Source organism: Halichoerus grypus, chromosome 2, assembly GCF_964656455.1.
Source record: "Halichoerus grypus chromosome 2, mHalGry1.hap1.1, whole genome shotgun sequence".
NCBI classification, from domain to species: domain Eukaryota; kingdom Metazoa; phylum Chordata; class Mammalia; order Carnivora; family Phocidae; genus Halichoerus; species Halichoerus grypus.
The window spans coordinates 184,083,575-184,104,729 of NC_135713.1; the positions used below are offsets into that span (position 1 = coordinate 184,083,575).

The window sequence follows — 21,155 nt, forward strand, 5'->3', positions numbered from 1 at the left end:
TTACACAGGTTTTGTCTGTATGTGGTAGGGCCCTTATCCTTTCTACTTTATATAATAATTACTTGTGTTGATTGTAGGTCCTTTGGGGGCAGGGATGAGAGGGTGTAGTGAGAACAAACCGGATTTGGAATCAAAAGATTTGGGTCTGCCCCTATGGGACTGAGGACAAGTTACTTCTCCCTGAGTTTCTTCCTTAATAAAAAAGAGACAACAGGGGCGTCTGGCAGGCTCAGTCAGTTAAGGGGTTAAGCGTCGGACTCTTGATTTTGGCTCAGGTCAGTCATGATCTCAGGGTCGTGAGATCCAGCCCCCCCTTCAGATTCTCTCCCCCTCACCAACTCACATGAGTGCATGTTCTCTCTAAAAAAGGGAGAGAGAGAACAATAAAATGCGCTGTATAGTCTTTTTGTGTACTTTATCACAGTGAGATAATGGATGCTCAAGGGCTTTAGAGATTGCCAAGTGCTAATGTATAATTATACAATTGCCTTGTCTGGTTCCCAGAAGCCTGGCACAGTGCCTTGTTGGGGGTGGGAGGGGTGTGCACAAGGATTTGTGAAATGAATATGTCATGGCACTGACTTCATTTGGTCTTCACAGTTGCTCTCTGAGATAAGCTTTGATGTGCCCATTTCAAAGATGAGCAAACTGAGGTGTGAAGTGTGTAAAGTGCTTCACTTGTTCGTTCATTCATTCATTCATTCATTCAGCAGACTTTTGAATGAGAACCACCATGCCTCAGACACTCAGACCCTGGGGATACAAAGACAAAACCCCTCCCTCACAGTTCAGAGTGGAGGACAGACACATAAAGATAAGTATAACACAAGGCAAGTTGTGAATTATGGCTAATATTTATCAGGTACTTACTAAATGCCAGTCACTACAGTAAGCTCGGTAAGCTCGTGGTGTTTTGCTCATTCAGTCCTCCCCAGACTCTCCCAGCTAGGTACCATTACTATGCACATTTCTCATCTATCCATGCCTAAATACGGCATGGTGATTGCTTAAGCTTTCGTAAACAACAACTGGCAGAGCCAGAGGCCCCACCTTAGCCACCTAGCTCTAGCACCTCTGAGAGTAAGGTAGCACGTGGGACATTATCAGAGTCCCAAGGAGGGAGCCCTAACTAGCTCTGGGTTTCCTGCTGGGGAGGTTTCCTGAAGGACTAGAAATGAGCTAAACAGAGGTGCATTGGGAAGCAAGGCCATCCCAGGAGAGAGAAAGGTGTGGAGGCTGATGTAGGAAAGACCTTAGGGTTCAAAGCTGGCGGCCAAGAAAGAATCCTTGAGTCATCTCTGGCGCAAAAAGGTGGTTTTATTAAAGCACAGGGGCAAGACCCGTGGGCAGAAAGAGCTGCCCCGGGGTCACAAGGACTGGCCCATTATATACTTTCAAGTTGGGAGGGGGGTTAAGGATAGCCTAAGTCTCTAAGGAATTTTGGAAGCAAGGTTTCCAGGACCTTGAGGGGGCTAGCTATTGTTGGGAAAAGGTCATTTATTACTGTCTAATAAAACCTTAGTCATGAGACCCTTCAGATGTATATTAGTGGGTCATATGCTTGGGGGATGATTGCCAACGTGTATCTTATAGGGGTAGAGATAAAGTTTCCAAAAGGAATTTTTATATGTTGAAGTAGACTTACAGGATCCTGGGGCAGCGGGGGGGTGGGGAGGCGGGGGGGTGGGGTGGGGGTGGGGTGGGGGGGGCGGGTCAGGCTTGCTTTGCCCTTAGCAAGGTATTAACATGGAGGCAGCTGAGTTCCAAGAGGAATGTCACTCTGCCTGTTTTAAGGACTTATCAGTGGGCTGTAGGTAGTAAGGAAATTAATAATTTTTCTTCTGCCTTTGTTTCCTACATCAGAGGCCACCTAATGGAAGTCTACACAGCATCCCAGGCTAGGAGGGACTGGGGTTTGTGAGGAGACTGCAGAAGCAGGCATGGACCAGTCTAGAAAGGAGAGTGGTCCATATTCTAGAGGTAGCCAGAGGTTGAAGGGTTTGAAGCAGAGGAAAGACTTGGTTAGATTTTTAGAACGGTCATCTGGGCAGCTGGGTAGAGATGGATGGCAGGGAGAGAGACTCAGAGTAATCCAGGCGCGAGGTGATGGCCACCTGGACAAGGGCTGGAGCAGGGAAGAGGAGATAAGAGATTCAGAGGCTGAATTTTCGGGGTGATGATCATTTGGGGATTAAGTAAAGAGGACCGGAGCAATTTTGAAAGACGTGCAGTTTTGGCTCCTAATCAACGAGAATGGGGGTGATCTGATGAACTCAGTTTGGGATGCCATCCAGGTCTCCTGGCGCCCAGTCCCGTGCCCTTTCGCCTCCTGGCGCTGCCAGCGACGGTGACGCACCCGGGGGCCACTGGGGAAAAACGGCCGCTCAGCCGGGTAACCGAACTCGCAACTTTGAACCCCACCCTTCCGGAGGTGGCGGCCACTGCAGTGTGCCCTCCTCGGCGCCAGATGGCGCTCCCGCACACGCCCTGGACGCTCTGGCCCCGCCCTTCTCAGTGGCCGCGGAAGGTGACGTGGACACGGAAGTGGTCGTCGTCGCGGCGGCACCAGTGGGAGCTGGGCGCGGGGCTCAGAGTGCAGCGGGCGGTCGGGAGGACGGCGGCGTCTTGCACCTGCGGCGGCGGCGGACGCGGGCGTTGTCGGTTGGGTGCGAGTCCACTGAGCCGACGAGCGGCTTCTCAGCCCCTCTCCTGCCCGTCGGAGTCCCCGGAGCCGGGACCGCTCGGCCGGCGTCACCATGACCAAGGCCGGTAGCAAGGGCGGGAACCTCCGCGACAAGCTGGACGGCAACGAGCTGGACCTGAGCCTCAGCGACCTGAACGAGGTCCCGGTCAAGGAGCTGGTCAGTAGAGCCCCACGAGGCCCAGGTCCCCGCCCCAGACTGGCGCAGGCCCCTGTGCGGGCCGCCTCCTTTCGCACGCCTGTTTCCAGGTCTTAAAACTAGGTGGGAGGAGTGGGACTAAGTTCGCGGGAAGCCCACCTCTGCCCCCAGTTTTCTTCCGGGGATGTACACGTGTCACTTTGGCGCAGTTCCAGCAGATGAGAAGGTGCTGCTTGTTCGACCGTGGGCTTTTTACGAGTCAGGAGTGAATCTCCGCTCCTATCTGGGGGGTTTTCACAGCACTCACCTCCGTGTTTGACTCAAAGTAGGCGCCCACGGAGTGGTTGCTGGCTGTTCGGAGAATGAATGAGTAAATGAATGAATGACTCCTCTGAGAAGTAGGCCTCTGGGTAGACCTGGGTGTGGCCCGGAACCTTGCATTTCTTGGAAGCTGGCAATCCCAGCTGGCTGTCCTGGCCCCTGAGGCGTCCTTTCTTGAAGACTGTGTAGTGTCACTGCTTGGTTGGCAAGGGCTCTTCCCAACTCAGCTTAAACTGGCTGGAATCCAGTTGCTGCCCCCCCCCCCCCGGCCCCCTCCCCCCCCACCATTCCCAAACTCCCAGCCAGGAAACAGGCCTGAGGTCCCAGGAAGATTACACAACTAGTTTGTTGCCAAAGTGGAATTAGATCATAGTCCCTGCTTTTCCCACCAGGTTTCCTACCGGCACACTAGGGTCACTTTGGGTGCCCTACCTTTTCCTGCCTTTAATGAATTACATTTGCCTTTGGCACTTGGCTCTGTAGTGCGGAGGTTAGAACAGACTTCCAGTTCATATTCCAGTTCCGTTGCTGAAGAGCTGCATCCCTGCCCTTGGCAAGCTAGTTAACCTTTATACCCATAGATTTCCTCATTTATAAAATGGTGATAATAGTTCCCATTTTACAGGGCTGTGAGGATTAAGATTGTAATGTAATATACTTGGTAGGTAGTAAATGTTGGTGCATGCAGCTGTTATATTATTATTACTACTATTATATTCCAGTGCTAATTCTTAAAGGCCTTCCTAATTGTGGGAATTTTCTCTGGAAAATGCTTCATGTCACTGAACCATTCCATGTGTTGATTTGACATTTTGTTCTCATTCCTTTTCCTAGGCTGCCCTCCCGAAGGCCACCATACTGGATCTGTCCTGCAATAAACTGACTAGTCTACCGGTAAGATTGGCAGGCGAGCACACTTCCTTCTAGAGCCCTGATCCTTCTTGTTTGAGGGAGTTATGTCTTGAGAGCCGTAATTTCAGGACAGGCCGCAGACAAGCTATAACTGAATGGGAGTATGCTGGGGGAGGGGTGGGGTGGTTTGTCTCAGCAAGAAGGGAAGCACAGTAGAGGCTTCATTCTTTAGAACAGTGGGAAAGTCAGGCCATGAAAAACTAAAGTCAACAGAATGCTGGCTGAATCACTTATTGGGGTCATCTTTTTTTCTGCCTTATTTCATTCCTTTGAAAAATAGTTTACCTCCTTATCGTGTAGAGGAGAGTAGAGGCCATTCTGTACGTTCCTCTGCATTCCAGGGAGAAAGCTGTTTATGAACAGCTTCCTTGTGTATCTTTTGATGAGGAACAGGAAAAAAATGTGGCTTTTGGGGACTACTGTATCATTATTCTCCCAACCCTTGAATTACTTTGAGACACTTTTTGTTCACATCCAGCCTGTGGTCAGATCCTTTTGATTTTTCTTCCATAACTTCTCCCAGTTCTCCTTCTCCATTATATGCTTTGCTATGCCTTCAGTCTGCAGTCCTTTACCTTCGTAGGTCCCGGAGTGGTTCAGCCCTTCAGCCCCTTCTGGGTGATGGCAGGTCTGTGCTCCAGAGCAGCGCGCCTTCACTGTCAGGCCTGAGTCTGTTGCCGCCGTTGTTGTGTTTACCAGCGATCACTCTGGCCGTGTCACTCCCTGCCCAGCTCCCCTGGGCTCTGCTCGGGGATCGGGTCTCAGAAGTTGGCAGTTTCTTCATTGGGTCATTAGTCTGTTCCCCTGTCAGTATTCCCCTGGGCCTCATTCTCTCTAGCATCTTCCCGAAGCTCAGCAAGAACCGTTTCTCACGATGAAAAAGCATCCGAGATCCCACTGCTTCTAGGAGGCATTTCATGTCTAGTGAAAGTGTGGTGGCAGGTGCTTGCCGCCCGCCGTGCGCGCTGTCGGTAGTCACGCAGCGGCCCCCAGTGCGCTTTTCAGTCTGAATGTGTTCAGTTGTTCGTGCCTTCCTCGGCAATGCCGATCCGCTGGTGGTTACAGGTCCCCCGAGAGCGTGAGCAGGGCCTCTGCGCCGAGGTGGGAGCAACACTGTAGACGGGTGCTGTGCTAGGTGCTGCAAAGAACAGAGAAGAAGACCGAGTACTTGAGGGGCGTTCGATCTTTTTAGGGAAGCGGATGGTCATGCTGCGCTTTGAGCGCTCCTGAGAAGGGAGAGCCTGGGGTGCTGTGGGGGGGCCGGACGGGCCCCTAGTCCCTGCAGGAGCAATGTGGAGGTCGGGTTGGAGGGCGCACAGAGCATGAGGGAACACACACTTACTTTGTGCCTCCTTTGCGCCACTCTGGACGCATCTCACTACGTAGAGCGGAAGTGCTGGGGGTCGGCTGCATCTCCTTCCAGGTGGAAGAGCTGGTGGTGGGTAGGGTCAGGGTTAACCTGCATCGTCACTCTGAGCTGTGAGCCTGGGGCTTAGGTGTTCCCTGTCTGGGTCCCAGGCGGATTTCTGCGGCCTCACACACCTGGTGAAGCTGGACCTGAGTAAGAATAAACTGCAGCAACTGCCGGCCGACTTTGGCCGTCTGGTCAACCTCCAGCACCTGGATCTCCTCAACAACAGGCTGGTGACCCTGCCCGTCAGCTTTGCTCAGCTCAAGGTAACGGTTCAGGAACCAGTGTTTCGTGTCAGGCGAGGCCGAGGGCCCAGGGACGGGTGGAGCACGGCCGTGAGTGGCTGGCACGAACGCCACCTTGGGGTGCTGCCTCGGAAGGCTGGGGCTTTCTTCCTGCTCGTTTGGTTCACCTTGAGGGACTCTGTGTGAACCTGGGCTTGACCAGCCTCTCTGTCCTATCTCTTCAGAGCCTGAAGTGGCTGGACCTAAAGGATAACCCGCTGGATCCTGCCCTGGCCAAAGTGGCAGGGGATTGCCTGGACGAGAAGCAGTGTAAGCAGTGTGCCAACAAGGTAAGCACGAAGTTCCCAGGGTCTCCTCCACACGGTCGCACGGTCCTCTGGGACTCGCCTCTGCGTCTTCTTGTTTTTCCCTCCCAGGGTACACACCTCACCTGCTTGAGGTTTCCAGCACTAGGGTCTCAGTGGAATATGGCTGCTATCAGCCTGTCAGGCAGAGGGACCTTTGTTTCTGTGCTGACTTTACAAGTAGGAGAACGGTACTAGCTTCTCTACTGCGGAACTTCCGTTCTTAAGAAACCGGGACCTCGGGGTGCCTGCGCGGCTCAGTCGGTTAAGCGGCAGCCTTCGGCTCAGGTCATGATCCCAGGGTCCTGGGATCGAGTCCCGCATCGGGCTCCCTGCTCCGTGGGGAGCTTCTCCCCTGCTTCTTCGCTCTTTCTCTCTCTGACGAATAAATAAATAAATAAAATCTTAAAGAAAGAAAAAAACCGGGACCTTGCCTAATCCAGCATTACACCATTGACAGTTCTTTAAATGGGACAAGATTATCTGAGTCACAGTTATTGTAGGAATTTTGATAATAAGTGTTGTTAATATTCGTAAGCTTATATACCTATAAGCAGACACATCCTGGGCAGATCTGACATTTGATTTCAGTCAAGTCGTCTGATGTAGGAATGAGGAACTAAAGGCAGAATGGAAGGCAGGCGTTGCCAACGGCCCTGAAGATGCCTCGCACTGCTTTATTTTTTTTTTTCTTAAGGATTTCTATTTTATTTTTAGAGAATGTGTGCGAGAGGGAAGGGGCAGAGGCAGAGAGAGAGAATCCCAGGCAGGCTCCACACTGAGGGCAGAGTCCAACGTAGGGCTCAGCCTCACGACCCTGAGCTCACGACCTGAGCCAAAATCAAGAGTCGGACGCTTAACCAGTTGAGGCTCCCCCAGGCGCCCCATGCCTCACACTGCATCTCTCCAACGCCAGCCATGGTCACTTTTTCCCTCCAGCTTTAGAACAGCTGAGCACCAGATGGCTTACTTGGCCATGTTTAAGAGGCATGATGAACAGAAAGGACTCGAAATGCTTTAACTTCAAATGCTAGAATTACTGGAAGTGAAATGTGGGCATGGTGGGTCTCTAGGTGAATCTCGGGGATAATGGCTTTTCTTATCGTTAGTTCAGAGCTGCTTAGAAAGTCTCATCATGTGTCTCACCTGTTGTCACAGGAGACCAGGGACAAGGTCACTGCAGCCCGGTAGCCACGGCAACAGCTTGCCCTTAGCTGCGAACAGTACAAGTGATGAGTGAAGGCCCCGTGCTCTAGGTGTGCTGTCTGTTGTGAAGAATGGCAGGAGCTCTGACCAACCACCCTTCCTTTGTCCTGCGTGCTTTATGCCTCACCTCATGATCCTCATAACCCTGGGAAGTAGAGCTCCCTTCTATGTCTCTGACACAAGAAACGCTCACCATGCACACACTTTTCATTTATCCATGTATTCATTCAACTAATAATATGTTAAACCAAGTGAAATTGCTGATATCCCACAAAGATCATTTTTATTGAGCACCAAGATCTTTAGTATTAGCATATAGCTTCCAGACAGAGCTCCAGGTAGCCCACTGCATTGTGGGTGTGGTCGCTGAAGCCATGCTCCGTGGCTCTGTGGCCCAACGTGGTCTCCTGAGTGCAGCGTGCAGCACACCGTTAGGTGTCGTAGTGGAGTGGCTTGGGCCAGCCAGGATGAGGTCACTTGTCGCCAGGAGTTGGCTTAGACCTCACCAGCTCTGACCTTGTGTGGGTGCATGGGTCAGTTGCAGTAACTGATAAGCTTGGTACAGAGTACAGCTCCTTTTAAAAATAATTTGTTAGCTGGACAGTATTAAGTGCTTACTGTAGGCTGTGGCCTGGCACAGGTGGACAAAATCTGCCCTCCGGGGCTCCCAGTTCAGACTAGATGAGTCACTCCCGTTTCTGAGCTTGCTGTGTTATCACGTAACTCCTGATGTATTGGAGCCCGGGTGAAAAGGGATGTCTCTTAAACCTCTTGGCTCTTTATTTAGCCACCTGCACACCTCTTAAAACCACCGGAATGGTTGGTGTTTATTTAGTATTTGGAGTTCAGAGTGAGATGGGGACTTTGAACTTGGACTGCCTCCCGACATCAGGCTTGACCTTCCAACAGATCCTGCACTCCTTGTTGAGTGGCCGTTGTTTAGTGAGCTTGACTCCCTTCCAAGAGGTTGCAGCAGGTTCAAGGCCCAGGACAGGGTTCCTCGTGGCTTCAAAGCAGGCTCTTGCAGGGAGCCCGAGAGGTTAAGTCACTTGCTAAGGTCACACACTTAGGAAGTGGTAGAGTCAGGATTGTGCTGGGCTCTAAGCTTTCACTCAGTCCTCTACATCCAAGGGATACCAGCTTCTAAAGATACAAACAAACCTAAAAAATAAAAGTCTTTTACCTTCTCCCCTCACCGTGCCCATAGTGAGAATCTCTGGGGCTCTCGGGGTCAGAGGCCATCCGTGACTGAGTGGATGAGGATTGAGGGGCTCTGGGCGCCAGGGCTTTGTCTGCTGGGTGGGCCGAAGGGTGCTTCCCTTCCTCCTAGAGGCTGCCTTGCTCTGTGTGCTGATGTCAGTGGGACAGGCTCTGGCCCTGGAGCTCAGAAGACCGTAGCTCTTAGCTGTGCTACTTTGGAGCCATGTGATGGGGACAAATCACCCCCCGCCCCCAGCCTTGGCTTTTTGCCTCTTGAGATGGGGAGCCAGGCAGTCGTTCATCAAACATGTATTGAGTGTCTAGCCGGCAGATGGGACAGCAGTCTCCCCCCTTAGGGAACCTAGTGTTGTGACCGAGAGAGTAAGCCGCCTCCTGAGGACAGAGAGGGGCAGCACTTGCATAAGGTAGCCAAGGGAGCGAGGGCGGGGAGCCTTGGGGGGAAATGCTGTCCCTGCTCGTCAGCAGAGCTGCTGGGGATGGTGCGTGTGACGGTAACTAAAGAGCAGGACTCCTTACACACTCCAGTTGGCAGCACGTTTCACAGATGTGTCTGCTCACAGCTTTACTGACCTGGGCTCGAATGACCCATCTCCAACTAAGGCCGGCGTCGTGAGTTAAGAGACAGGGACGGGATTGCCTCCCTTAACTGTGCGTTGCATGGGGCTGCACCAGCCTGAAAAGAGCAGGGGGCGCCTTGGAGCCTCCCTAGTGGACGTGTGCCCCGTGGCGCCCCCTGCTCGGGGCACTTCAGCACCCCTCTCCCTCCGCAGGTGTTACAGCACATGAAAGCTGTGCAGGCCGATCAGGAGCGAGAGAGGCAGCGGCGGCTGGAAGTAGAACGAGGTACGTGCATCCCTCCTCCCGCTGTCTTCCCATCCTTCCCCGGCCGCTGACTTCCATGTGGCAGGAGCTGGGGTCCGTGGAAGCGGCGGGGAGCCGTGTGGCGGTGTATGGCTTCATCTCTGTCCGACGGGTTTGTCTCCGATCCCCAGCTCCAGAGGCCTACAGCCTGCTGGGAGGGTTAAGAGGCATCGGAATTTAAGCATGGCCAAGACAGTCCCCTTCAAGCCCTCCCAGGGGCCCCCAGTAATAGGCAGTCCCCATTCCTGCACTTACTCAAGCCTGAAATTGGAAAGATGGCCAGCAAGTCCTGTGTGTGATGCTCCCTCCCCTCTGGGCCGCCCCGTGACTCAGCCTCCATGCTGTAGCCGGCCCTGGCGCCTCCCCGCTCCGTGGCCTGTCTCCACACTTGTGCCCCCTCCGCGGCAGCCGTGGAGATATTCTTAAAACAGAAGTCAGTCATGCTGCTATTTACTTAAAACACTCTAATGGCTTCTGATGGAACTTAGGATGAAATTCAAACTTCATTCGGTCACCGACAAGGCCCGCCGTGGCCCCAGCCTGCTTGCTTCCTCCGCTCTGTCCCACACGCTGGGGAGAGAATGCTGGTAACTCCAGCCGCACGAGCCTCTGCTGTTGCTCGAGCACACCAAGGCCGCTCTCGCTTCAGGGGCTGTGCCTGGTTGCTTTTCCCTCAGGTCCTTACACGGCTGGGTTCGTGTGCTTCCTCATGTCTGCTCACATGTTGCCTTAGCGTTACGATAACCCCTTCAGAACCACCCCGACTTGGGTTGCCGTTTCGCCTGTCACTCCATCACAACCTCTCTTACTCTCTCCATGGCACACATCATTGTCTTCTTTACTCTTTGTTCATTTGTCTCCGTCTCTAGAAAGCTTTAGGAGCTGGAACCTGACTTGTCTTCACCGCTGGATCCCGAGCACTTAGAACAAGGCTTGGTGCACAGCGGGCGCTTGTTGGGGGCTGACTTCTGAGCCCCCAATGCTGGAGGACTCCCAGGGTTGGGGAGGGACGGGCATAGTCCTGGTCCTGGGCGAACCCTGAGATGGAGCCTGAGTGACACCAGGCCCTTATACATATGTGGCCCCTGTGATGCCGTGTTTCCTTGGACCACGGCTGCCTGACTTCCTGCCGCCACAGGCTCTCTCCAGGCTGGGTGTAATGCGCCCTTGGCGTTCTCAGTGCCCAGCTGGAACTTGGAGCTTGTTTGTGCATAGAAAAACAGTGGAAAGCTCCAGTACTTAGCGTACTACTCTTCAGCTACATTATGGGTCAGATAGGGTTTTAAGCCCTAAAAGGACATTTAACTCCCTAATTTGTGGCATTCTGGCTTTGGAAAAATGTACTTCATGCTTCCAAATAACTCATTTGGAAGTGCATTTTTGGAAGCCAGTGATTTGTAAGTTGGGTACTGGATGTGAATGCACCTGAACCGTGACTCCTCACAGACTCCTGAGGTGAAGTGTAGAGGTTACCCTCTGACAAATTATTAGTCTTGCTTTCTCAGGAAAACATTTCCATCTTCTTTCACTGTGAACTTGAGCACTCACTTCTTCCTTGCCCTTCCCATGCCACGTTCCTTTCCGAGGCTTGGGAAGGTAGGAATCCCATAGAATCCACACCCCTGCTGTCTCTTCTCTGGACAGCCTAGTTGTAGAAGGCGGTCACTCACTGTGCTTTCTGAATCCTGTGGCTCGTCACCCGTGCCCCTTATTACATCACCCTAATCTCTGCTGCCTGGGGCTCGGGACCCTTTAATCCATTCAGCACACCCTGAGAGCAGCTTATTGTGTCTGAGGGAGGGCTTACCTCTCCGAGAGCAGAGAGACTGCCATTTCCTCTTAATGCAGCTTACATGACCTGTGGCATAAGGGAAGGGAGGCCGAACCCGAGTTTTTAGTTCCTCGGGGAAGCCCTCTTGCAGGTTGGCGGGGGGGGGGGTGAGAAGTCATTTTGGGGTGCATTTTCCTGCAGAGGCCGAGAAGAAGCGGGAGGCCAAGCAGCGAGCTAAGGAGGCTCAGGAGCGGGAGCTGCGGAAGCGGGAGAAGGCGGAAGAGAAGGAGCGCCGGAGGAAGGAGTACGACGCCCTCAAAGCAGCCAGGCGGGAGCAGGAGAAGAAGCCCAGGAAGGAGACGAATCAGGCCCCGAGTACGTGTTGGCAGCCGCAGGGTTCCAGCTGGGGTGCAGCGGGGGCCGCTGTGGTCACATACAGCACCCTGAGGCCCCGGGAGGAGCTTGGAGGGTGTGCAGGGACTGGGGGGCCGTCCTGGGGAGCGGGCGCGGGGCTGCTCTGTCGCCCCAGAGCCGCGAGGGGGCGTGCTGCTGTTCGGGCAGATGCAGCTGGGAGCGCTCCCGCAGCAGGGAGCTGCCCTTCTTGTCAGGGTTAGATGCTAAAATCGCGACAAGGCGGAGACATTGCCTTTAAAAGTCCCTCAGTCGCCTGTGCCGCGCACGTGGGCTTTCTGAGCGCCCGGCACCGTCCCAGGGACGCCGGCACCGCCTCTCCTGCTCTCTCTAGGTCGGAACAGAGCGCGCGCTCTTTGCTTGAACGCCAGAGGAATCCTCTGGCCGCAGGCTGTATAAAAGCCACACCAGTGTCCAGCTGTTTGTGTGGTGAGGCGGCTCCGTGTGCAGGGGCGGGTCGCCTAGCCTCTGGGTCAGCAGGGGCCCCCGGGGGGAGAGGCAGCTGGGAGGGCAAGGAGCTCTGTTGGGTGCGCGGACGCCTGGGGCCCTGCTGCTCGCGCTTGCTGGCCTTGAGCCAGCCGCCTATCACCTTTTTGTTTCCTTGTGTAAAACGAGGATCGGACCTCCTTATGGGGTAGCGTTAAGCGAGAAAATCTACGTGACGGGATCCTGCAGTTCTTGGCGTGTGGGCATTCCGTCAAGTTTTTTTAAAAGTTTTGTCTAAAAAGATCTCAAAACCAATTTTTTTTAAAAATTAGGAATGTAACATATATATTCATTCCCGAGAACGAGCAGAGTTCCGTATATGTATCAGAAAATGGTGGTCACCTGTGACCCCCCCCCCCCCCCCCCCCGCCAGCAGCAGTCACCGTTGACAGGATGCTAGCTTATCTTCCCAGGTTGTCTTTAAGATTGATTTACCTGAGAGAGCGGGTGAGCGAGCGCATGCACAAGCAGGAGGGGCAGAGGGGGAGAGAGAAACTCAAGCAGGCTCTGCACTGAGGGTGGACCCGATGTGAGGCTCGATCCCACGACCCCGAGATCATGACCTGAGCAGAAACCAAGAGCCAGATGCTAAACTGACTGCGCCGCCCGGGTGGCCCTGGGGTTTCTGTTACGTGCATCTTCTATGATAATAAGAACACAAACAATAGTAGCAGAGCTCCGGCCTGTTTTGCCAAATGGGCAGCACGCTCCCTGTGCTCAGTGCCCCCTGAATAGCCCGTCCCCTGCCCCCGAGGGGCCCTGGGGCCCGCTAGCTGCGTGAGGCACCCGGAATGAGTCCCCGTTCCGAGCGCGCTCCCTGGAGACCCACTGGGGAGGCTTTCGGCCTCGGTCTGTGCATCAGCGAGGCGTATGAGCGCCCGGGTGTTCTTAAAAGGTTTCGGGGCCTGGGGGTCTTCGTTCGAGAAGGGGGTGTGAGCGGGTGTGCACAGGGAGGCAAGCACCCGCTGGGTAGAGCGTGCGCCGCCTCAGACCGAGCGAACCTCTCTGTGCGCCGTGCCCTGTCCCCGCAGAACCGAAGGCCGGGCCCCGGCCCCGCAAGCCGCCCCCGCGGAGGCCCAGCAGGACGTGGGCCGTGCTGAAGCTGCTGCTGCTGTTGCTGCTGTGCGCGGCGGGTGGGCTGCTGGCCTGTCGGGTGCCCGAGCTGCGGCGGCAGCCCCTCTGCGCCGGCGTCAACGCCGTCTACGACAGCGCGCTCCGCGGCCTCCGCGGCCACCACATCCTGCAGTGGGTGCTGCGGGCCGACTCGCAGCAGTGAGCTTGTCCTCGACGCCCGCCGCCTCCCGGCCCTGGAGCCTGGATTCCTATGGAATTGGGTTCTGCGGGACACAGCCTGTTTGCGGCGCCAGACCTGCCTGCCATCCTCAAGCGGCTGCCGACCGGTACTTGAGATCCCCTCTTCTGGGACTGCTTTGTTCCTTAGCCAGGGCTCCCGGGCGGGGTAAGGCGAAGCGGGAGGTGGGCCGGTTACCTGCATGCCTAAAGGAACAGGCTTGGGGTGGGCAGAGGGAAAAACAGCCTTTTCCAGTCGTTACACAAAGCTGTGTAAAGGCAAGGCTCGTTCCTACTAAACGGTCAGGTCAGCTGTCACTACATTTATACTTTTGTATGTCACAGACCCTTTCTTTCATTCCTCCCTGCGTAACCAGGGCAGATCAGGAGGCAGTGTGGTATTGGGGACTAAGGGAACACCATACTCAGCAAATCTAGCCTAAATTGGGGGGTGGGGGGGTATACCTATTTTCTTAAGGACCTCAGACATTTTAATGACCATACAAAATCTTAGGCTGTGAAAGGGACTTCAGGACCATCCAGTCCAATATAATACGTGCAGACAGGGAAACTGAGGCCTTCCATGACTTGCCTGCGGTCTCCCAGCTAGTTTGAGGCACAACTAGACTCCCACTCCAGTGTCCTCTCTTTCCGTCATTTTTGCTTCTTTAACAACGTCTGGAGAGAACAGAACTCACAGCGGAACTGAGTGTCTCTCAGCTGGGGTGCAGACTCTTGGACGGTAGGCAGCTTCGTGTCCCACAGATAGAATTCCCCCAGCTGTGAGGGTCCGGGGCAACTCCTGCAGAGTCCTGCCCCCGCTCACGTGGCTGTCACCGAACGGGCCGGGCTCCTCGGCTGTGTTAGAGCATTCACTCCCCGATTGCCAGTAAACAAGGTGGACCATTGCGAAGCTGTTCTGTCTGTGACAGCTGTCAGTAGTCGGTGTGACAAACTCAGAGGCAGCCTGCAAACTCAGGTTTCGTAGAACTGGGGGTTTGGCATTGTTTGGGTCTAGACCCAGAACCACCCCCGCCAGGAAGGGAAACAAGTAGCACCACGGAGTTGAAGCAGTGCGTTTATGAATGGCTGGCATGGACGGGGCAGGACTGTCTGCTCTGTCTGCCAGATGAAGCCTCTTCTTGCTCTGTGGCCTCCCGGGGCCTCCTGCTTTCACAAAAGCCAGAGGAAGGGATAAGACATGGTCGTCATGGTGCTCCTTCACTGAAAACTCCCCATTGCAAGCTTCTTGTCTCTCCCTCAGGAGAGCAAGAACCTGTCACGATTCAGAGACAGAGTGGGGCCCAGCTTTCAGCCTTAGTGGCTCATTTGGATAGGACAGCCACTCGTGACTGTCCTCATACTAGAAGAGCGACTTGTTCCTTTCTCCCCCACAGACAGCTCTGCTGCTAAGGCCCACACCTTACTCAGAATCACTACACATTCCTTCGTCTTCCTCCAAGCTCCAGAGCCATTGGTACAAATGCTTTATTGAAACTAAATACATAGTATGTGAGATGAGATTAAGAGGATAGGGAAGTCAGCACAGGGATCAGACCCACATGCAAGGGGCTGGCTGAGGCGGCCTCCGTGGGTGAGAGGGAGGCAGGGCACGGCCAGCCCCATCTGGCCAGCCCGCTGAGGGAAGTTCACTCCTGATCTCGAGATCTGAAGCTGAGGTTCTTCTGGATTTCTACAATTATTAAATATGTGTCTGAGTGGTCTGTCTTTGTTGCTTTGTGTTTTGAGGGCTGCTGGGGTAGGGCGATTTGTGCACGGCAGCGGAGTTTCGCTGGGAGAGGGACACTGAATGCTTGTGCAGGTGAATGCAAGTATCTCAGCTGTCTGTCCCAAGTTGGCAGGGAGACTTCTACAGATACTGACACCCAGGAAGGAGTCTGGTGAGCCCGACCCAGGCTTGTGCTTCGGGAGGCGCTCCCAGCCTCTTCCTGTGGTCCTCTTCCGAGCTGGGTGAGGTGGAAATCTCCAGCTTTTCATCCTGGTCCCCCAGGGCTGGCATCAGTCTGCACTGTCTAAAGAGAGATCTGGCTGCAGAGCAGTCATCTGAAGGTAGATGCGCCTAGAGAGCTCTGGTCCGACACGGCGGGAGGTGGCGGTCACGCCTTCCCCACGACGCACCTGTATGTCTGCAAGCAGATTCTGGCGTTCTTGCTCCGAGAGACACCGCCTGTAAGCCTGGAAGTGGCAGATGACCTCTCAATACTGTACTACCCAGGGTCACCCCTGTCCATCAATAAGGGGGCAGTGAGCTTGGGTGGGGGGATGAGAACCTGTCCTCTGTGCCTGGGTCAGTGTTCACTGATCTCGGCAGGCCTGTACTGCTGACTACCAGTGCCCTCCACGGAAACTGCCTGGGAGCCCACTAAAGCCACAGGGTGCTGGGGGATGACTGCTGGAGCAGCCTACCTGGACCAGAAGCTGCGGGGAGGGATAGGTGTCCACAATGGCGCTGGCCATTTCCAGGCTGACTCGGTTCAGCTGCTGAATCTGTCTCCTCCAGACCAGCGCGAGTCCCCTGCCCGCGCGGTCCACCTTTGCCCCTCCAGCCCAGTCACTCTCCAGGCAGAAGGAGAAACTAGTTTGGTCTCGAAGCTTCCTGTGAACAGCAGTCGAAGAGCTGTGAGTCACTCATCACTCCATCTGTCCCCTTCCCTGGGAACTTAAAAACCCTCCCTCCACAGACCTCACGAGCGCCTGTTTGGGTGCTCACTTTGTCCCCAAGCAGTGCTAGTTGCTAGTTCCCTTAAAAATGATATCTAGTCCTTCTCATTAAGAGAGAAGGTGCCAGAAAAGTACCAGATTGCTTCCCATGTTGACATTGGGTTGTATGGACCAGAGAGGCAGTGTGCACGGGGACAGCCACTAGGGACTGGCTGTCGGGCAATCTGGGAGGAGTCTGGTTCCACTTCTAACTTGCTAGGAGCTCAGACAAGGCAGTCTTCAGGCCTCTGTTCCCTTGGGTAGAAAATGAGGGACTTGGACTGGACTGAGGTCCCCTACTATTTTAAATTCTGACCACGGACACTCCCAAAGCTAAGTAGCCTAAAAGTTTGTTTTATGAGGGCTTATGACATCGTGACCTGACCTGGGGCGGATCTTGGTAACCTGGCTCACGGGTGACCCAGCACCAGCCTGGAGAACATGAACTTACAGAGGAGCTACTGCAGAACGTTTTAAAGGGACTGGGCTTGAGGGCTCCTCACGAGCATCCCCAGCACGAGGTTGGCTCCGTCCACCACCGGCCTCACAGACAAGGGGCTGGTGGCAGAGTTCAGGGGAAAAGGACACGTGTGGGGACCAGAACCGCTACACGGCACAAGGCCCAGCAGTGGAGCCGAGACTTGCTGGGGCACTCACTTGAAGGGCGTCTCAGCCACAGCCTTTGTAAACGCGCATGCGAAGTCGGCCAGCTCTTTCCAGCTCTGCACCGTTCGGGCCTGGGCTTGTGTGTACAGCTGCAGATCCACCAAGGCCTAGAGACCCAAAGGCAGGACGGGTTGGAGGGGCCGAGGGAGACTTGTCTGAGGTTCCTCTCTCACACCCGCCAAACCTGCACCCCAGCCCGTTGGCTCCCTGTTTAGCCCCTTCTCTTCTACTCAGTGCCTAGGCAGAAAGGCGTGTCCGGCGGGCACTTTGCTCCTGATCTAGAGCAAATCGGGTTCAATGAGAGTGGGAGCCCAGCCTGACTCAGGCAACATGAAGTTCTTACCTCTTCCACATCTACCCTGGACACCATGCACCCTGTGTTGGCCTCTGGTCGTCTCTGCTTCTCCTTGGCCTGTTCCCTATCTGCCACTCCCTGCTTCCTTCTTCTTGGAGGGTTTGGAGCACTGGAACCGGGGAGGAAATCAGACAGCAGCAGCTCCAGGCTGAGCTCGGGCAGAAGAGGGGTGAGAAGACCCGACCAGAGCACAGGGCTTGTAAGGGGGGGGACCCAGATGTGGGATGAGTAAGGTCACCTCTGGTGGAGCTGCCCCTTTTCATGCTAAGTCTTGAGGACCAATTCAAACCTGAAGCGTTTCTCCTGATCCACAATCACCAGCGACAGAGCTTTCCCAGCTGCCCTTGCTGTGGCGTCAGTCACAAAGCTCCGCAGCGTCTCCTTCCCCTTCTCAGTGCCGCCCACACTTCCCTGCGTGAAGGGCAGACACTGCGTTAACGTTCGTTCCCTAGGCTCGGCCCCCGTCCCGTGCCTTAGCGCCCAGCCTGCTCTGCCCACCTGCTTGAAGTTCTGGACCATGGACACAAACGCCTCTGCCGGGAGCAGCACCAGGACTGTCGGTTCTTCCACCCAGTCTTCCTGTCCATCCTGCCAAAGGACCCGGAACCCAGCACAGGGAGGCAGGTCAGCAGGTGCTCAGCACCTGTGAGAGAGACCCAGGCCTTCGGGGTGAATGAACGCACCCACACCAGCCAAGCCCATTTTTGCATTATTTTTTTTCTTCTGGAATGAAGCCAGGTGGCAAGAAACGATAACCCATGACCCCTTCCCTCCCCAGTCCTCAACTGTTCCACCTTGGTGAACCGCGTCTCAGAGGCAGTGAAGAAGAGGAGTTGAAATGGGCTGAGAACTGCCAATGTTTCTGTACGCTCTGGATAGGGGAATGGAGGGAAAGGAAAATTCCAGAGGGTTTTGTGCAAATAAGTACTTGGCCTTTGAGGGCAGAGGCTGACCAGGAGCTGAGTGGCTCTTACAGACACACGGGTTGTGTGTGACAAAGACAGGAGCCACGAGGGGAGCTGCCGCCCGGGAGGGCCCGTCCTCTGCACCATCGCCACAGGGCAGCCTCCCGCGAGACACTCCTGCAGCGGTCGGAGTGACGGAGCCCTGGGAGCAGGGCTCGTGGGGAGGCTTTTCTCACTGGGTCCCTGTAAGCCAACGCCAAGACCCATAACACAGCCAAGTGTAGCGGGAGGAGCACTGGCCTCTAGTTCCTGCTCCGCCACCAATCGGCTGTGACCCTTCACAAAGCTTTCAACTTCTCCCGCCCGGCTCCCCGCCTGTGACGTGGGGTGACAGCTTCCTCCGTGTAGGGGGCCTGCCACAGGCATGGGAGTGAGAATGTGGAAGCGCCTTGAAAAGTCACTGCAATTTGAATATAAAGATTTGCTAATCCCCTGAATTAAAAAGTGTGCAATTGCCATAAATTACTGAGAAAATTATGAGATCCAAATGAGAGGGGAACAATTTTGTTTTAAGCAGGCTCCATGCCCAACGTGGGGCTTGAACTCATGACCCTGAGGTCACAAGTCTCACACTCTACCGAATGAACCAGCCAGGCGCCCCAAGAGAGGGAAAAATCTTAATGTTTCCACAAATGTGGACTATTTTGGATTCGCAGATAAGAGGAGCAGAAGGCACAGGAGCTGTAGAAACCTCGGGAGCCTGGGCCAAGGAAGGAACATTTGCTGTGTGCCTACTGTGTGCTTGGGGCTTCGTTATCTCAGTCCCCATGACACAGGGCACCCAAAGGGAGACAACAGTGTCACTGTTTTACAGATGAGGCACAAAGAAATGAAATAATTTGCCCAGGGTCATAGCAAGAAATCTCTGGGGCCTGAAATTCAAGCACAAGCCCACCTATTCCCAAAGCCCAGTGTCAGAAATCCTATGCAGATATCTTCCTTCTGCCCCGCGGGTCCACTCTCCCCCTTCCCGCTCTGCTCTCTGCAGAAGACCACATCACCAGGCCCTCTGGTGCAAATGGCCAAATGGGAATGGTGGGTGGGAAACCCAACAGGAGACTGGAGAGGGGGAGGGAAGGACGGAGGGAGGGAGGAGTGAAGTCGAGCTATTTCCCTGGCTCCCTCGAAATGGGTCACTTAGGGTTTGCTATGTTCCTCTATGGGAGGTCAAGCTTCTCTCAAGGGGGTCCTCTCTACATTTCTCTCTCCTTCTGGATTCTGGGAACGACTTCCTCCCCTCATCCCTTCAGGCCTAGGCATGGTAACAAATATGCTGGGGTCCTCAACCAGGGCCGATTTTTCCCCACAAGGGACGTGTGGCAACATCTAGACATCTTCGATTGTCAGGACTTGGGGGGGAGGGTGCTACCGGCATTAAGTGGGCAGAGGCTAGGGAGGCTGCTCGACCTTCTACAGTGCACAGGACAGCCCCTCACAACAGAGAACTATCCGATTTGAAATGCCGACTACACCCGAGGTGGAGAATCCCTGAGTTAGTGGTGTCATTACCGTGAGGTGCTGTGTCGTCCCTTGTAGTTGCCCTGTACCCTGCCCACACTTTAGAACACTGTTCCTTTCTTACATCTTCCTCAAAATTATCCTCAGTTGAGCATGCCAGCTGATTTCCTGCTGGGACCCTGATTAAAATTCTTTAGAATGAAAGCGCATTTATCGGGGAGCTCGAAGGGGGAGGAGAGACATCAGCCAGAAAACCACTACCTCGGATGGCGCAGCCCTTCTCCTCCAGGTGATGCTGCAGGGCACGGCCTGTGCCTCGATCACACAGCGGCACTCCATGGACTGCAGGGCTCCAAGGAGCTGGCCTCCCCCTTCCGTCTGCAAAAGCACTGCAACAGACGATGAGAGAGGGGCGGTCAGGGGCTGGCCCAGAAAGCGGGCACCCCAGCTCGGGAGGAAGACACATGCTAGGAGGACCTGGATCCAGCCCCACGACAACGTGCTTTAAGCATTCCTCGGGCCTCTGAGCTTTCAGCCTATTAACCGGGGCTGCCTTCTCCGTCCTCTCCTGTTGTCTCCGCGGCTGGCATCCCTGCAAGCCTCTCTGGACCTTCTGGCTATGCTTGGTTCTCTTCTGAAGTGGGGGGACCTCAGCATTTGTTTTGGTTACGGTCCAGCTGCCGTTCGGAACAGGGCAGGTAGCTTTGAAGGCCGGAAGCTGATGGCGTGGATTGTCTCCCGCAGGGTCCTTGTTAGTTGATGCATGTCTCTCTGAGGTTTCATGGAGGGGAAGATCAGGGACCTTTGGAAAGGGTTGGTTTTCCCAGTCACGTGATGCTCCTGCACTATTTTGATGATCCCATAGACTTTTAACTGGGGAGCTAGAATCCTCAGGGCTCAGTTGCTTGCGGGTCAAAAACTTACAGGTAAGCCTCTCAGCCAGGGGAGCTAATTCTTCCTCATCCTCACTTTCACTGCTTAGCACCCTGACTGGCTCTGTTTGTGTGACCGGTTCAGCCGTGTCTGGGATAGGTGGTACATCTTTCAACCTTGGTGATGGACGACAGGAGGCCTCAGAGTCTGAGGTGTCAACCACAACGATTTTTGCCTCCCTCTGAGGCTGCCTCCTCTTTGTTGAAGATGGTTCCTTCTTCAGGAAGGCAAATGTTGGCAACTCTTCCGAGTCACTCTCACTGGAATCCAGTGCGAGTGATGACTTCTTTAGAGCCATCAATACGTGCTGTCAAATTAATCCCCTGAAAGGAAAAGAGATGAGATGCAGACTGTAGCACTGAACTCAGTCCATTAGACATGTTCTGTGGCCAGACTTTACGGAAATACATACAATACAGAAACAGAAAAACAGGATACTGTCCCAACACATTCAATCTGGAACTGAGCTGTCTGTAGTCTAACAGGACTCCTCAAATCCCTTCTAGGTCAAGGTGACCTAGAAACAAAGTGGAGATTACTATCGGAAAATGTTAATGCAGTAGTAACAAGACTCAACACCACCCCCTTGTTGATCTCTGCATTTGAAATGCAGATGTCAAGTCATCCTTTCTTTAAAATTTGAGATATAATTCATATACCGTAAACTTCTCTTTCAAGTGTACAGTTCAGTAGTTTTTAGTATATTCACAAAACTGTGCATCACTGTCTAATTCCAGA

At 54.3% G+C, this 21,155-nt stretch overlaps 2 protein-coding genes across 3 annotated transcripts; one reads left to right on the forward strand and one right to left on the reverse strand.

Annotated features, from left to right (window-relative positions):
* Nucleotides 1–1,751: 1,751 nt before the first annotated feature.
* On the forward strand, nt 1,752–15,043 carry LRRC59 (leucine rich repeat containing 59). Its single transcript, XM_036076265.2, has 7 exons — nt 1,752–2,861; nt 3,996–4,055; nt 5,592–5,750; nt 5,954–6,058; nt 9,271–9,343; nt 11,334–11,507; nt 13,061–15,043. The coding sequence occupies exons 1-7, from the start codon at nt 2,757–2,759 to the stop codon at nt 13,303–13,305; spliced, it is 921 nt and encodes a 306-aa protein (XP_035932158.1). The 5' UTR covers nt 1,752–2,756; the 3' UTR covers nt 13,306–15,043.
* Nucleotides 14,767–20,929, reverse strand: EME1 (essential meiotic structure-specific endonuclease 1). Of its 2 annotated transcripts, none has more exons than XM_078065524.1 (8): nt 19,962–20,929; nt 19,747–19,873; nt 17,560–17,662; nt 17,351–17,472; nt 17,050–17,170; nt 16,698–16,813; nt 15,747–15,936; nt 14,767–15,515 (listed from the first exon to the last, which is right to left on the reverse strand). In XM_078065524.1, exons 1-8 carry the CDS (start codon nt 20,713–20,715, stop codon nt 15,339–15,341), a joined length of 1,710 nt encoding a protein of 569 aa, XP_077921650.1. In that variant the 5' UTR covers nt 20,716–20,929; the 3' UTR covers nt 14,767–15,338. The 2 variants fall into 2 exon arrangements, with proteins under 2 accessions (XP_077921650.1, XP_077921651.1); XM_078065525.1 differs by having other exon boundaries at nt 17,050–17,209; nt 17,560–17,649; nt 19,746–19,873.
* Between the last annotated feature and the right edge of the window lie 226 nt (nt 20,930–21,155).